The following is a 16,394-nucleotide window of genomic DNA, read 5'->3' as shown; positions in this document are numbered from 1 at the left end:
TTTAGCAACATGTGGTCAGGTGTTGTTGTGGAGGAGAATTGGGCCTTTTCTGTTGACTAAAGCTGGGTGTTGTTGTCGAAGTTTCTGATACATTCCATTCATTTTTTTACAGTACTTTTTTGCCGTAATGATTTCGCCTGCATTAAAAAAAACTATGATGAATGAGACCAGCTGCAGACCACCAAACAGCATGATCTTCTTTTGGTGCAACTCTGGCTTTGGGAAATGTTGTGAGCTTTATTGGCGTCTAACCACTGAGCTGAGCATCGCAAGTTGTCATAAAGAACGCACTTTTCATTGCAAATCACAGCCCGGTTGAGAAACGGGTCATGCTTGTTCTGTAAAAGAAGGAAAGATGACATTCATAATAGCGTTTCTTTTGGTTGTCATTCAGTTTGTAAAACACCCATTTATCAAGTTTTTTTGTTTTTCCAATTTCTCTCAAATGGTTAGAAATCATCATATACATTACATCTAATTCAGAAGCAAGTTCTCAAACAGTTGTGCATGGATTGGCTTTGACTAATGCTCTTAACTGATCGATGTCAACATCCGATGACCGATCATTACGTTCATCATCTTAAAGACTCTCATCACAGCCACAAAATTGCTTAAACCACCATGCGTTCAGTAGTAGTTCCTGGGCCAAATGCTTTGTTGATATTGCATACTGTTTCAGCAGCTTTATGGCCTAGCTTGAATTGAAATAAGAAAATTCTGCGAATTTGCTTTTTTCCATCTTATATTCAACGTTACGTAGAGCGAAAAACGCTTTTTAAAACGATATATAAAGTAATGGTATTATAACAAAAACTTATTTGAAAATACATCATTTGAAATCAAAATTAAAAATTCCACAAGAACTTATTTGTCAACCTAATATAAAACAGACAGGTTATTATTTTTTCGGCTAGCACTGCCTGGCTCCAATAAGACTTCCTGGTTTGGATTGTTTATTTTCCACACATTGCAATAAATAAAACTGCAATAATTGGATTTTTTAAAAGAGATAGCCACTATTGTCCAAGTTGTCCTCTTTATTTTCTTGGCTTTTTAATTTTTGGCAACTCTGCTTTCTTGATGGCCAAATTGTAAACATTTAGGTATCACTGACCAGGTCTTATCATTGTGGTTTTATTTGTTTGATAAAGTTATCCGAAAGAAGATTGGATAAAATTAAGCAAATTTATTTGAATTTTGGTACTTGTCTGGATTGAGGATCTTTTAAAGCAACTCATTTCAGGTGAAAACATTATTACATACTTATGTGTCATGTCAAAATTAGTATAAATTCCAAAAAGTTACGAAAAATGATCCAGTAGAAAAATAAGACGCAATTCGAAATAACAACTTATCGTTTGAAGAGAGGTAACCCTATTTTACTAAAGTACTTGAAAGATTGTCTTTTTTTTAACACTTTGTTGGAATGTTTTGTTTAAGAAAAATTATATCATCGCATTTTTTGTTATTAATGAATTAATAAATTAATTAAATGAAGTAATTGGAAAAAAAAATTTTTTTCTTAGAATTCTTAGTAAAATAGTTTCCTACCCTTAGGATAATGAGTTGTTATTCCACATTTGTCACATATGCATTTATGCAATATGCCAATATAACAGGCTATTTGACCCCCAAAGAATGATCCTCTTTTTTTTACATTTTAGATATTATTTTTCCAGGTTTACACCGATTAAAAAATACTAACTTTATAGGGGTTTGTTGTGTATTTTAAAGTTTTAGCTGGACATGCAAACATACAAACACAGAGAACTGCCCTTTATATAATAGATGGTCTTATTGAAACCGCTTATCCTTATATAGCCAATTACAAGGTTTTCTCAGACACAGGTTCGGTTGACTTCTATTTCCTCCTACTTTGTTCAGCTTTGAAGAGGGGAGATTCATCCTTTTTTGTAAATGTGTTCAATCAAAAGATAACCTTGTTTTAACATGTAACACACACACACACACACACACACACACACACATATATAATCTTTATTTAAGCTGGGTATACATATATATATATGGCACACATTTGTACATAAATATATATATATACATGCAGATATATGTATACACATATATATAAACACACACACATATATGTATATATATATATACACACACATATGCATATATATACACACACATATATATATACACATATACACACCACACACACACACACACACACACACACACACACTTCAAGCCACAAACAACTCTGACCACTCAATATAGAATCAGAAATCCTATGTCCAGTCTTAGTCAAAATGGAAAATGACTCACACTACCCATTCTACTTTCCATATTCAACCTACCGCCTCTGTGAACCTCGGTGAATCATTTTCTCGTGTTGTTTTGTGTAATTTTTTTTTACTTTGAATTTTTTCCATTCTTTTATCAATCACTTCCCAATGTTTTGCAGGGTCCTAGAGCTCTAAGAGTAGCATTAGGGAGGTCCACAGTATCACAGCAATGCTGTTTTTTTTCTTCTTCTTTGAATTAGGAGCAAAAAACATGATGACACTCGACTTTGACTTAGAAACTTTAATTCTTGCATTGAAATTACTTTCGAAAATGCATTTTTTCTGGCAAAATTTTTGACTGGTATGTTTTAACTTCATTTTTGGTTTTAAATTCACTAAATTAGCGTTCTTGTGTGAAATAGAAATTCAGTTTATTTTGTGTGCAAAAAAATGTTTTGTCCAAGAAAAATGAAAAACCAATATGCCGAAATATGGACAAATGCCAAATGAAACAAGCAAGAAAATCCAATGCTCCTTCACCTCCAATTAGTTTTAATGCATCTAATTAAAAATGAAGTAAGAATAATCGTTTTACAAATTAAATGTTTAACGTTTTTTAAGTTATAATTTCTTGGTTCATAACTACATTATCAAACATTGAGATAGTACAAGCATAAACTCACCTGTTGATTTGTAATCTTGTCTGATACAAGAATGTGTGCTTGACTGATATAGAAATAACAGACTGGATAATTGATGCTGTTAGGGCTGGAGTAATTAACCTGTACAGCTCTTCAGAAATGCACACGCTTCATATTAAATGAGCTCCATTCATTTTAAATGTTTTAGGCTCTTTAAATAGCTCTTTGGGGTTTCCGTAGCTTGGATTCATAAGAGATTACATAGAGTACTAATTGTCGGAAATTATCAATGTTGATAGAGATTTTAACTGCTACTATGTTTTAATACTGTTAAAGTTGTCTCCCTTGGACTGTGTGAAAAGTTAGCTCCCTTTGTCTGTATATAAGATATTTTGTATAGGTGTACAATTTAGTCTTAGAATTGTAAATTTGAGTTACATAACTTCCTGTTCAGCTTGTATATAAGATTCTGATTACGTCTCTCTCTCTCTCTCTCTCTCTCTTTGCTTCAGAATTTAAATAAAAGCAGATGTGTCTCTTTGTGTCTGTGTTGAACGAAAACATGCTTACGTGTTAATTTCTTTTTGTTGACATCGATTGCCTTCTACAGTTTGAAACATTCAAAACAAACAAGGTATGTTTTATTAGATTCTTAACTTTCATAATTAACCATGACAAATATCTTTGCCACATGTCAACTTTTTTCATACATTAATCAGTGACATTTCTGAATTTTTTTAGATGAGGATTGGTTATTCGTATTATTTGGACTCATCTTGAATGTGATTTTCATGTTTGGGTCAATGTAACCTCCGAACTCAAGAATGCTTGTCAAAATTTGGCATGTTCTTGTTCCATCAGTCATGACTGGATAGAAGTCCTAAGTAATTTGCAATTGTATTTTTTTGGTCACCCACACTGAGAATTGAACCTTCAACCTTCGGGTGAATATCACTTTTTATAATTGATTTTTCCAAGTACTCTAACCACTGCACTACAGGTCCTTGCAGACAATTCTAGTACGAATTTTAGGAGCCTTAAACCTATTTTTATAATTACCACTAATTATTATTATTATATATTACTTGTATATCTTATCTATTATTTATAATTAGCAGTTCCCATTCATCAGTCATTACTGATTTACATTATTTATATACATTGATTTACATTACTGTTCTATCATTATAGAACAGCAGATTTTGTTAATTTCAAGCATGCACATGTGAAACTTTATATGCTTATATTTTCTACTTAATTTTGTAAGGTGGATCAGGGTAATTCCACTTGCTTTACATATAATGGGATATAACGCCTGTCAGGATTGCAGAATATTCCCTAACTTGAGTTGTCCATTTAATAGAGTTACTCCCCTTGAATAGCACTTCTTTTCCAGAAGGCATACTGGTGGGAAATTTGACTGCTTCCAGCTTGAAAACATCATCCGACTACATCCATCAAGTGAGTACACTTTTCACACATTTTATGATGATATTATAGTGAAGATGTTACTTCCTTAATCTGACACAGATAGTACTCATTATCCTTTTTTACTTCACTTTGAATACTTAATCTATTTGATGCCTGGTCAAGTCAACAGGTGGTCTTTATCATCTATGCCTTTTGGGGGAAATCCATTTCCCTAGTCTTTAAAAACCATCAAGGATTTTTTCATGAAGATATCCCCGATGACAGCAGACAAAAAGAAAAACAGTTGACAGGATGTATAAGAGTCTAACATCTGCTGAATGTAAAGGATGGCAAATGAAAAGCGAACAGCAGTCTAAAAAAAGCAAAACTTGAGCCAGCTAAAAAGGAGGGGAAAGAAAAGAGGACGAAATCGGGAGTGGAAATATCTGATGATGAGACCAAGCCAGAGTTCAATTGCACCAGAGTGATGAAAACTGGCAACCAAAACAGTCAACCTGAATTGGCAACAATGATAAAAATGAAACTTCCTCAGCAAGAAAGCAGAAAGGAAAGAGAAATGAAAAGAAAGCATATATTACCATCTCTGAGAATGATTCACAAATCAAAGACAGTGATGAGGGCGAGTCAAACCAGTCATCCCATATTGATGAAGAAGATGATGCTGAACAAACTCTACCAACCCAGTCAAGAAACTTCTTTGAAAACTTTTCAGTCTAACAATAGGCTAGGTTAGCTGGTTGTGGGATGTAGAGCTGTTCTTTTATCATGTTAGATGCCTTTGAAAAGACATTGTAGGCTAGTTATGTTACTTGTACTGTTGATGCTCAAAAGAGGCAAAGGGAATTGAAGGAACATGGGGGTGGAATTACCACTTTTTTTGTAAATCTTGAAATTGATTTAAAACGCATTTTTCACTGACCATTACATTATTTCAATTTTTTTTTTTAGTGGTTTTGCCCTATAAATGTGTATACTTTAACTTTTCTTTCAGTCAAAATTATTATTTTGCCTTTGGTAATCACTTTTTGTAAAGTAGGGTGTGAAATTAGCTCGGTTCATCTTATTTGCACAATATATCAGTAATGAACAGTTAAACCGAAATAAATTGGTTTGAACAATTCCAAACTATATTTACTTCAAAATAACCTTTAGCTTAGTATCTTTGGTCAAAATCTAAATTGAATACTTTAAGATTTAAATTTGATATTCAATTTAAAAAATATTTTATTGTTTGACTTTGGCATTAAATATTTGTCAAAAAACTTTTACATACTGCATTTGCATAGGAGGAAATGGACTGTCTATTCCTGAGAGACACCATCATCACCAACCAACCATTACTAAATTTTCATAAGACATTCCTTTCATTAAATCTGATTCAGGAACAAAAACACCTTGCTATCACAGCTAAATTGTACTTGATGAAAAAAAAAAAAAAAAATCCCCAACCCACTCTTTGATTTATATATTTCAATTTCAATGATTCCAAAAAAGTTTTTATGAAATCTTATACAATTAATGAAAGTAAATAAAACATTAAATAATTAAAAAAATATTTTTATTTTCAGCCAATTTTTTGTGCACATACAATTTTACAAATGTTCAAAGTTTTAATCCGATTCTAAAACAGAATCCTGCAATAAAGAACTTTCATCTTATTGTTATTTTTAAAATTGAAATCCTCTGAAAATGCAATTCTACAAACTTTATTTCCAATTTTCTTTTCTTTTTGCTGGGAATGAGGCATCCAACCAGATGCCGGACATTCAGCTACTATTAGAAATCTTTTTAGAATTCCAATTATCTCTTTAAATGCAATTGTTTAGATCTCACTTGCACTTAGTTTACCAAGTATATTCAGATAGTTTTAGAAATTCTTTTTCCTTAGCCTGGTGGCTTCTATGATTACTGGAACGATCGAGATCTTTCTAAGATTCCAGTTTATTTTCATGTAGTAGACCTTAATATTTAGTTATCTTCTCCTTGCCAGTTCTATTTAAGCCTGCATCATTAAGGACACTGACTTTAACTAAGGTTGCTACTTTCTTCCTCCTGTCCCATATTTCTGTTAGGTAAATATTTGGATTTTCAAAGTGTAATTCACCAAAAATGAATTTCCGCAAGCATTATAAAAATATGATTTCTTTCATTTTATTTTGGTTTTAGAAATCAAGTATTACTTTGTGCGGTTTTTAGAACTGCTTTTTAAACTTGTTTACCAAATACGTATCTAAGTTCTTTTTTTTTTTAGACTGCTTAAGTAACTCAACTGCCAATACCACAACCAGTTATTCATGGGGATTTTTACCCACTTTACATATAATGGGATATAACGACTGTCAGGATTGCTGCTTCATTCCTAGCTAGAGTTTTCCATTTAATAGAGTTACTCCCCTTGAATAACACTTCTTTTCCAGAAGGCACACTGGTGGGAAATTTGACTGCTTCAAGCTGGAAATGATCATTCAACTCCATCCATCAAGTGAGTACACTTTTCATAGAGTCAAGATTTTACTTTCTTAATCTGACATAGATTTTATTCATTTATTACCCTTTTTTACTTCACTTTGAAATATTTAATTTATTTGAAGCCTAGTCAACAGGTGGTCTTTATCATCTATGCCTTTTGGGGGAAATCCATTCCCTTAGGCCTCAAAAACCATTAAGTGCCCCGGAAGATAAGCAACGGCAGACAAAAAGAAAAAACAGTTGCCAGGATACATGGGGAGAGTTTAACGTCTGCGGAATGCAGAGGATGGCAAATGAAGAGGAAACAAGAGTCTAAAAAAAAGCAAAATTTGAGCCAGTTAAAAAGAGGGAGGTTAATTTCTTTTCACATTTGCAGCTCATTTTTTCTTCTCTGAATGTTCATGCAATTTTTTATAACTGTAATTATCACAGAAACTTTATACAAATATAATTCTCTATTCTGTATGAGTACGCATGTGGATATTGAGCAAGGTGTACTGTGAAAATGCAGATCAACTAACGGCACAAGAATATGATTCCTGGATGCTCATGTAATTTTTCCAAAACTGTAACAAGACTAGAAAGTGGATCTTCAGTTGACTTTTAGCAGCTTCATAACTATTTTTTTTTTATTTAAATCCTTTGAGATGAGGTTTCATAATTTGAGCATTCATTCTTTTTGTGGACTGTTATCATTTGGAGCCTGTGTAACATTGCAGTTACAAACAAACAAACAAAGGAAATAAATAAAACTTGAATCGCCATCTTTTCCTTTTTAACAAAAGCATTTATCACCATTACTCTCCTGCCTCGACACCATTTAAAAAGTTTCTCACTGTGATATGTTCATTTTCATCACGCACGCAATCCTCTTTCTTCCAACTGCATGCTGGTCACAGCCACCCATTTCATTTGACTTACCTCATCCATTTCCTTCCACATCAACTTTGTTTCTCCCTCGAGCATGTGGAGTCCTTTCTTGACCTTTTTCTTCTCACGCACACTTCCTAATTTGCATATGTGCATTTTTGGCTACTGCTGCTAATCTTTAAGCAAGCCAGCCATCCTCGCTGCTGCTGCTATTTTCCCATGCACTCATCTGCACTATGGTACAGTGGACAGATAATTCTCTATTCCACGTGAGTACGTATGTGAATATCAAGCTGAGTGTACTGTGAAAATGCAGATCCACAAACAGCACAAGAATATGGTTTTTCTCCTGTGTGTGTTCTCACATGGTTCTGTAGGGTTGAACTATTTGCGAACGAAGTTCCACAGACTGCACAAGAAAATGGTTTCTCACCAGTGTGTGTGCGCATGTGGATCTTGAGGTGCGCGTGCTGTGAGAAATTACTTCCACACACGTTGCACGAATATGGCTTCTCGCCTGTGTGGACGCGCATGTGCATCTTGAGATGGGCATGCTGGATGAACGCGGCACCGCAGATTGTGCAGGAATATGGCTTCTCCCCAGTGTGCCGCCGCATGTGTGTCGTCAGTGTAGAATTCAATGAGAACGCACTGCCACAGATGCTGCAAGTGTACGGCTTCTCCCCAGTGTGTGTGCGCATGTGTTTCTTCAAGATGCAGTCGTCTGCAAATGCACTTCCACAAACTTTGCAAGAATATGGCTTCTCCCTTGTGTGCACACGCATGTGGATCTTCAGCTGCGCACGCTGCACAAAGGCTGAACTGCAAACTTTACAAGAATATGGTTTCTCGCCGGTATGCGTTCTCATATGCGTTTTGAGATGACCATTCTGTATGAAGGCGGAACCACAGACTTTGCAAGAATATGGTTTCTCACCGCTGTGGATCCGCATGTGTGTCTTCAGGTGACCGTTCTGGCTAAATGCGGCGCCGCAAACTTTGCACGGATACGGTTTTATGCTTTTGTGACTTTTGTGCATGTGTGTTTCCAGTTGAGAGTTCTGAGAAAATGAAGATCCACAAAGTGTGCAAGAATGTAGTTCTTTGTTGTGAATGTCTTTTGTTAAAGAACATTCGTCAGATAATGTAGATTCACAGCCTTCACTGGAAAATGACGTCTCTTCAACAGTCTTCTTTTGCATGTCTTCATAAACAACTCTGAAAAAATAGTGACAAATTTGGTTTACACATCAGCTCAAGAGTTTTTATTCATTGTTTGTGGTACTTGAACATCATATCTTTCTATTAGAATTTGAATCTGTAAATAAAGAGATGATGTTAATAAAATACAAGAACTTCATATTATGAATCCACAATTTATGTTTCAGTAAATTAAATAATACTGTATCATTTACATTAAATCAGAATTACGACTTGTTCAGTCTCTTCAATCCTGCAAAGATTTACTTGCACATAATTGATCATCCTTATCACTGTTGAATTTCAGGATGGATCAAATATATTTCAGGTACACCAAAACAAAGCACTTATAAAAAGAAAAGATTTTAGTTGGCACCAGTTGTTTTCACTGCTGGTAACTCACACACACACATGGAACTTAGCAATTTAAAAGACTGAAAACTTTGTTTTTAATTAAAACTATTGTCTTGTTTTCTTTTTTTTATTTAATAATCAATAATTCCCCCCACTCTTTATCTGTGCCTAAACCTAAACGTAGATTCCATGAACAAAGCTTCTTTCTTAGAACTGCACGCCTGTGGAATTGTCTTCCGTTTTCCTGCTTTCCGGCTGACTACAATATGGTTGTCTTCAAGTCTAACGTAAATAAGTTCTTGATGAGCCGTTCTATATAAGTTATCAAATTTACCAAATTTTCATTACTAATGATTACTATATGGTCCAATGCCTACTGTACACTCTTTAACCCTTATCCTTGAGTGGCCTCTTGGCCTTGATAAGTGGTGATGCCTATGTAAAAAAGAAAAAAATGGTATATCAGAAACATTACATATTTTTTCTGTAAGCAAAATGTATAACAAGGTAATGCTTAACAAATGCATAATTTTATTTATAAAAAGTAGAAAACAAAATCACACATCCTCTGCCGATTTTTTTCTTGTAAAACTTTTTAATGAAAATTATACTGGATCAAATATAAATAGGAACACAATCTCTGCAATGTTTTTAATAGAAAAGTTTCTTTTATAGAAAACTAGCCTGGGAGCCCGGTGTTTGGAGATGTATGTTAAGCAAAAAAAAAAAAAAAAAAAAAAAAAAAATCAGAATTTTTCTAACTTTGACCCCTATTATGACTCCTTAACATTTGTTGTTTTCGATTCAAATCAAGTTATTAAGTTAGATCCATGTCCAAGGAACCTATATCTAAAATTTCAAGTGTTTAGACCCAAAATTGTCGTAGGAATTTGGTAGAGTTCTCAAAGGTCAAATCGTTGAACTTTGACCCCTTAACAGCCAAATTTCTTGCCGAAAACTGATTACGAAGATTTTCCCAAATCTCAATACACTATTTCGAGTCTGTAGACTGAAAAATGTACACAGACAGACACACAGACACTTTCACTTTTATATATATATAGATAAAAGTGTAAAAATTTGCAGTGCAGTACATTTTTGTAAGTGCATGTGAATGGCAGATGTGCACTTGTTAGATATTTTACAGAGGAATAAGTGGCTTAAAGTATCTCTGACTAGTCAGACCACCTAAAAAGATATTCCCTTTGTTTCGAATATAAATACATCATGAAACAAGTGAAAAATCCCATTGGGATCGTCTTTGTGAGAAAAAGATTATTTAGAGGCAGTCTTAGATGTTATCTTAAATAGATGTCTGGAGCAGCTAACCCTGGGCCAAACACAACTTGGGAATTTTTCTGTCAGACTCAGGAATCTGTAGAGAATTTCGAACAAAACCCTTTATTTGATCCACAGGGGTAGCATAATCTTGTTCTACATGATGACTGGGTAGAAGTTTTCAGTAATTTACAATTGTGTTTTGAGTGTCACCGTTCAACCCTCAGAAGAGTGTAACTTTATAGAGGAATTTTATCGTAAGAAAGATTTCAGAGTTCGACAAGATACACCTGAAGAAAGTTGGAGGTTACATCTACCAAAATGTGAAAAAAAAAAACACTCATGATAACAGTAATCTAAAAAATCCAAATAATATGAAAAATCAATTCTCATCTCAAAAAATCAGAAATGTAAAACCAGTTATTTTTATTAATATTTTCTGTTAAGTCTTTAATATCTTCAAATATTTAAAAGGACTTTATAACACTGCTGATCATTCATACTGAATCAAGAGGCCTTCATCAAAATTGCAAAGGTGTCTCTCCAGTTTAACCGTAATGTAATTGTTGTACGAAAATTATATTGTGTTTAAAATGTACAATGAATACTTCTTTCTTTCTTTTCTTGGTGCTTATGCACTTATGTTACCGTGCTATTTTTTAAAAATAGTATTTTCAAGCTAAATTCAAGTTTTGTGATATCTTTTTTGGTGGACGTTTAAGAAATTGACCTCCACCTCTAAATCGCACAATTTACACTTTTTGTTTCTTTTTTCACATTAATCTCATCGATTACAAAATTAACTTTCAGATTAAAAATAACAAATTTTGAAAAAAAAAATCTTATGACTTTTTTTCATCGGGGATCAGTTTTCAGTTATAACATTCTACTAAACTGAACACGTACTTTGTGACCATTACTGAGAAAAATATTGTGACTCTCTCTAAAAAAAAAAGGGGGTTAGGAAGGGAACTTTCTTAACCCCACTTTCACCCCTTCTCATTTAAAATTTATGGGTAAATGTTACCTTATGCTACAACAGAACAGCGACCACTCTAATTTGTTTTTATAGGGGTATTCAAGGTCGCTGACAATGAATCTGATAATCAAACCTGTCGCAAATTTACCGTTTGCATGGTATGAACCCCTGGACCCTGGGACTATTTTGCGCCATTTCACTGCCTTCGGTAGTGTTTTCTTACATGATATGCTCGCGTGCACACGTGCATAGTGAAGTGACTAATCACATTGTGGAGGAATCTTTAGCGTATATTTGAAAACTCAAAGTTAAAAAAAAAAATGTGGTTGCCACCACCATCCCCAATGTAAACAGAATTTTTGTGAAATGTTGAACACGGTATTCTACTCCGTAAATGTTGGCGCGTTACTTACGGAAAAATGGTTAATTAAATCGCAGAAGCACCTGTTAAATTATCCAAGTTCTATAACTGAATACCCCCCTCCAAAAAAGAACGAAAAACATAAAAACGTTTTTGTAAACCGCTCGTGAAAACTTTAGATCAATTAAAAAGCATTAAAAACTACGTAACACACACACACACACACAAAAAAAAAAAATGAACCACATTTTTTAAAACTTTCTTGTTATTTCAAATATCTGCTAAAGATTCCTCTGCGATGTGATAAGTCACTTCACTATGCGCGACGGAATAAGTCGCTTCCCTATAAGAAAACATTACTGAATGTGGTGAAATGGCGCAAAATAGTCCCAAGGTTCAGGAGTTCATGCCATGCAAACAGTAAATTTGCGATGGGTTTGATTGTCAGATTGTTGTCAGCGACGTCGAATACCTCTAAAAAGCCATTTTAGAGTGGTCGGTGTTCTGTTGTAGCGTAAGGTAGTATTTACCAATTTATGACTACAATTATTTAAAATAATTTAAACCAAGTTAATGCAAACTAAATAGAAATATTATTTGTATCAAATGCTAAAAGTTAGACCCATTGAATTGTCAGATCTTTTTACCCATTAAACTTTGGGTGCTAATACAGTACACTTACTGATCCGCGCTATTTTTTTTAATAGTATTTCCAAGTTCAATTAAAGTTTTATGATGTGTTTTTTTATTCAAGTGTAAGGTTAAAGTACAGAATAGGTATAAAACACCCTCCCCTTCCCATGTTAAGAATGGCTTTTTAAATAATAACTTTATTATTTCGGCACGGATCAATAAGTGCATGAGTACCAAACTTTGTATTTAATTTTGTTTGACTTCAATATTTTTGGAATTTTTTTCCGACGCTAAAATACGACATTACTGTGATATTCATTTACAGCATACACGAAAACCTGTAAGAGTCGTCATCAAGATAGAAAGAAAGTAAAAATATACCCTAACCCTTTTTCAAACGGGAATAATCACCGGTCACGTGAAAGTTACAATATTTTTCTCTGTGATATGGTCACAAAGTACGTGTTCAATTTAGCAGAACGTTATAGTTGGAAACTGATCACCGACGATAAAATAATACAAAATACTCTTTTTCAAACATTTTTTTTTTTTTTAATCTGAAAGCTAAATTTGTAATCGATGAGATAAACGTGAAAAAAAGAAAAAAAAATGTAAATTGTGGAATTTAGAGGTGGGGGTCAATTTCCTAAATGTCCGCCTTTTTTTCTTTTTTTACTTAATAGTAAATTGTTAGGTGAAAGTTTAGAATAATTACAAAACACCCTCCTCACGTTAAGAATGATTTTCTAAATAATAACGTTATTATTTTACCACGGTAACATAAGTGCATAAGTACGCTTATTTTATTTAAATCTAATATTTGATTTTCCATTTATTTGAAAAAAAAAAAAAAAGAAAAGAAAAAAAATAATACCGGTGCCTTCTTGTTTAAACGTTTATAATTTAAATACGTACAAGACCTACAAAATGTCAATAAAATTTTCCTAAAAAATATCATCTCTTCCTGAAAAAGAAAGGTATGTAAAGTAATCCAAACATTATACTCACTTTTTCTCTAAAGATAAACACCTGCTTTAAATAAATAATAATAAACAATGAGAAAACCCGACAGGTACAAATCAAAGTTAAAATTCAAGATGGCGTTCGGCAACGCAGCTTCGCAGAAAACTATTTTAATTTTATTTATTGCACTAATTTACTATTTTAATGGAGACCCAGCAAAAGAAAGGATTCTATTTTTAATGAGATGTATCTCAACGAAAAGCAGGTGACAACAAATCATTTTCAAGCACGTTAAGCAACAAAAAATAAAAATAAATAAAAACTATGACATTCTTAAAGTTTATCGATAAAATAAAATATTGAAGAGTTCGTCAAATCTCAGTAGACGATGAAATAAATTTTTGCATAAATATTTGATTTCCATAAGAAACCAAAAAATTAGAATTATCTACTATTTTTTATTTACTATTTTTTCGAGCTGATTTTAATCAGCTTTTTTCTTTTTTTTTTTTAACCCACATAAATAAATATGTTGCTTTACTCTTATTCACTGCGGTGTTTAAATCGGTGCTGCTCAATTATAGTCCCCAATATAAAAATATCCGAGATATTTAACACACACTTGTTTTCGTGCATGAAAACGTGTCATCAAAATCTCGACACATTTTAATAACAACAGGCAGTTTACAGGGTAATTGGGAAAATTTTCTGCTAAATGCAAGTTGAAACAGAAAGACAGTGCAAAGCTGAAAAGGTTCTTTATTTTTTTTTATTTTTATTTTTTTTTTTACAAGGTGGTCACCACTTATCAAGGCCAGAACAGAGTTCAACAGGCATGCAGTTCTAAGAAAGAAGCTTTGTTCATGGAATCTACGTTTTGATTGGGGCATAGATAAAGAGTGGAGAAAGTTTTTGACAGTGGTTTCAGCTAGACGGGTGTTTTTTGTAAAAGATTGGCGAGGGGCGACCAGAGATTGGAATTCAGACGAGCACCTGCCATGGAAATAACGATAAAACAAAGATAGGCTCGCAACGTCTCTTCTGTGGAAAAGAGGTTGCATGGAAGAGAAAAGGGCATCCCCCACTAAGCCATGAAGTCTATTTTGTACTCTGTCAAGGCAGGATAGGCTGTTTTTAGCAGCTCCTGCCCAGATATGGCAGCAGTATTCCATCCTTGGGCGTACTTGGCTTTTATATAGATAGAGAATTGCATCAGTAGTGAGATATCTTCTGGAGCGGTAGAAGGATCCCACCATCTTTCCAGCAACGTTGGCAACAAACTTGATGTATGTGTTCCATTTCAGATCAGGAGTGAAGGTCAAGCCCAGAAGCTTGTCAAAACATGGGGCTTCTCCTAGACGAGAGCCATCTATTTCAATTGATGCCAGATGGGGATCAGAGTGTTGATGATGTAAAGATAGAAGTTTGATTTTAGATGTATTAAAGGTAACCAGCCATGTCTTCCCCCACTGAACCACTCGTTCGAGATCAGAGAAGAGAGAATCAGAGAGAGCTTTGTCATTTACAGCCTTTGATGTGTTGCTGTAGATGGTCTTGGTTTTGGATGCATTAAAAGTAACCAGCCACCTCTTCTCCCACTCTACCACGCACTCAAGATCAGAGGAGAGAGAATTAGAGAGAACTTTGTCATTTACGACCTTTGATGTTTTACCATAGATGGTCGTGTCATCAGCATAGATGTCAACGAATGATTTAAGTATGTGTTTAGGGAGATCATTGATGTAGATCAGGAAGAGAGTTGGGCCCAGGATGCACCCTTGAGGGACTCCAGCATTAATACTGCAGGCCTCTGATTTTTGTCCATCAACCACTATTCTTATGAGTCTATCAGAGAGAAATGATTTAATGATAGAGAGAATATTTCCAGTTATACTGTAGCTAGAGATCTTGTGAAGTAGGCCTTTATGCCATACCTTGTCGAAGGCCTTGAATATGTCAAGAGCAATTGCCCTGGAAAGGAAGCCTTTGTCAAGAGATTCACTAATCCTATGAGATATAACCGTTAGCACATCTGCGGTAGATCTTGCAGAACGGAAACCATATTGCGTGTCACTAAGAAGGTTATTTCTGCTGAGGTGGTTGACTATTTCTCTATTTAATATGGATTCCAGCAACTTACTCATGACACACAGGAGACTTATTGGTCTGCACTGCGAAGGAGATGATATCATCTGAATTCTTATGAGGTTTTCCAGGGTGTTGGAAAGCACTTCTCCTTAAGGCATCATTTAAACAGTTTTGTAAGTATGGGAGCAAGTTCTGGTTGAAGCTTTTTTAACACTATAATTGGGATGCCGTCAGAGCCAGTAGCTTTACTGGAATCAAGGTTCTTGGTTAGCTTGGCGACCTCATGCACAGATATTTGTATGTTACCTAGCGTGTTCTGTGTTATAGGAGGAAGTATGGGGAGTTGATGGCCTTCGTCGCATAGGATAGAATTAGCTGCAAAGTTCTTGGCAAATAGTTTGGCCTTGTCTGAAGCTGAGGAGATGACCTCTGGTCCGTTGATAATCGTTGGGATAGAACGCACACTTCTGTTCAGGATCCTATTTGTTATTTGCCAAAACTGGTGGGTAGAAGTTATGGATAAACGCGTGGATGGTGTAATGTCTGAATAAGATATTAAATTTATTTCTAGTTACTAAAAAAAAAAGTACTTGACAATCTAAATAAAAAAACCTAATAAACAGCATTGATCTTTCTCAAGTTCTGCGTGTTTTTTGTTTTTACTTCCGGTTTATACTAACCGGTGAATGCCCTGTAAAAGGCCTTTTTTAAAAAAAACAAAAAAACAAAACAAACAAATGGCGCTTCTATATTATAATAACGAAAAAAAATATTGAATTTCAAGTGAAACAAATGGTGATTATACGTAACTATCAGGTCTCAAATAGTAACATATCCAAAAATCACGAAAGACAATAAGGTAAAAAAATAACTTC

At 34.1% G+C, this 16,394-nt stretch overlaps 1 protein-coding gene across 2 annotated transcripts; it reads right to left on the bottom strand.

Annotated features, from left to right (window-relative positions):
• Positions 1–5,865: 5,865 nt before the first annotated feature.
• Positions 5,866–13,782, bottom strand: LOC145241383 (uncharacterized). Of its 2 annotated transcripts, none has more exons than XM_080104298.1 (2): positions 13,477–13,782; positions 5,866–8,881 (listed from the first exon to the last, which is right to left on the bottom strand). In XM_080104298.1, the coding sequence occupies exon 2, from the start codon at positions 8,863–8,865 to the stop codon at positions 7,924–7,926; it is 942 nt and encodes a 313-aa protein (XP_079960424.1). In that variant the 5' UTR covers positions 8,866–8,881; positions 13,477–13,782; the 3' UTR covers positions 5,866–7,923. The 2 variants fall into 2 exon arrangements, with proteins under 2 accessions (XP_079960424.1, XP_079960425.1); XM_080104299.1 differs by having other exon boundaries at positions 6,041–8,981; positions 13,477–13,567.
• Between the last annotated feature and the right edge of the window lie 2,612 nt (positions 13,783–16,394).

Source organism: Euprymna scolopes, chromosome 20 (assembly GCF_053919585.1).
Source record: "Euprymna scolopes isolate OS-2025 chromosome 20, ASM5391958v1, whole genome shotgun sequence".
Classification (NCBI taxonomy): Eukaryota; Metazoa; Mollusca; class Cephalopoda; order Sepiida; family Sepiolidae; genus Euprymna; species Euprymna scolopes.
The sequence above is the reverse complement of the archived record's forward strand: the minus strand, read 5'-3'. Positions and strand labels throughout refer to the sequence as shown.

What these genes read in the sequence shown, in the direction of transcription:
- LOC145241383 (XM_080104298.1), bottom strand. Translation starts at nt 8,865, where the DNA reads ATGCAAAAGAAGACTGTTGAAGAGACGTCATTTTCCAGTGAAGGCTGT.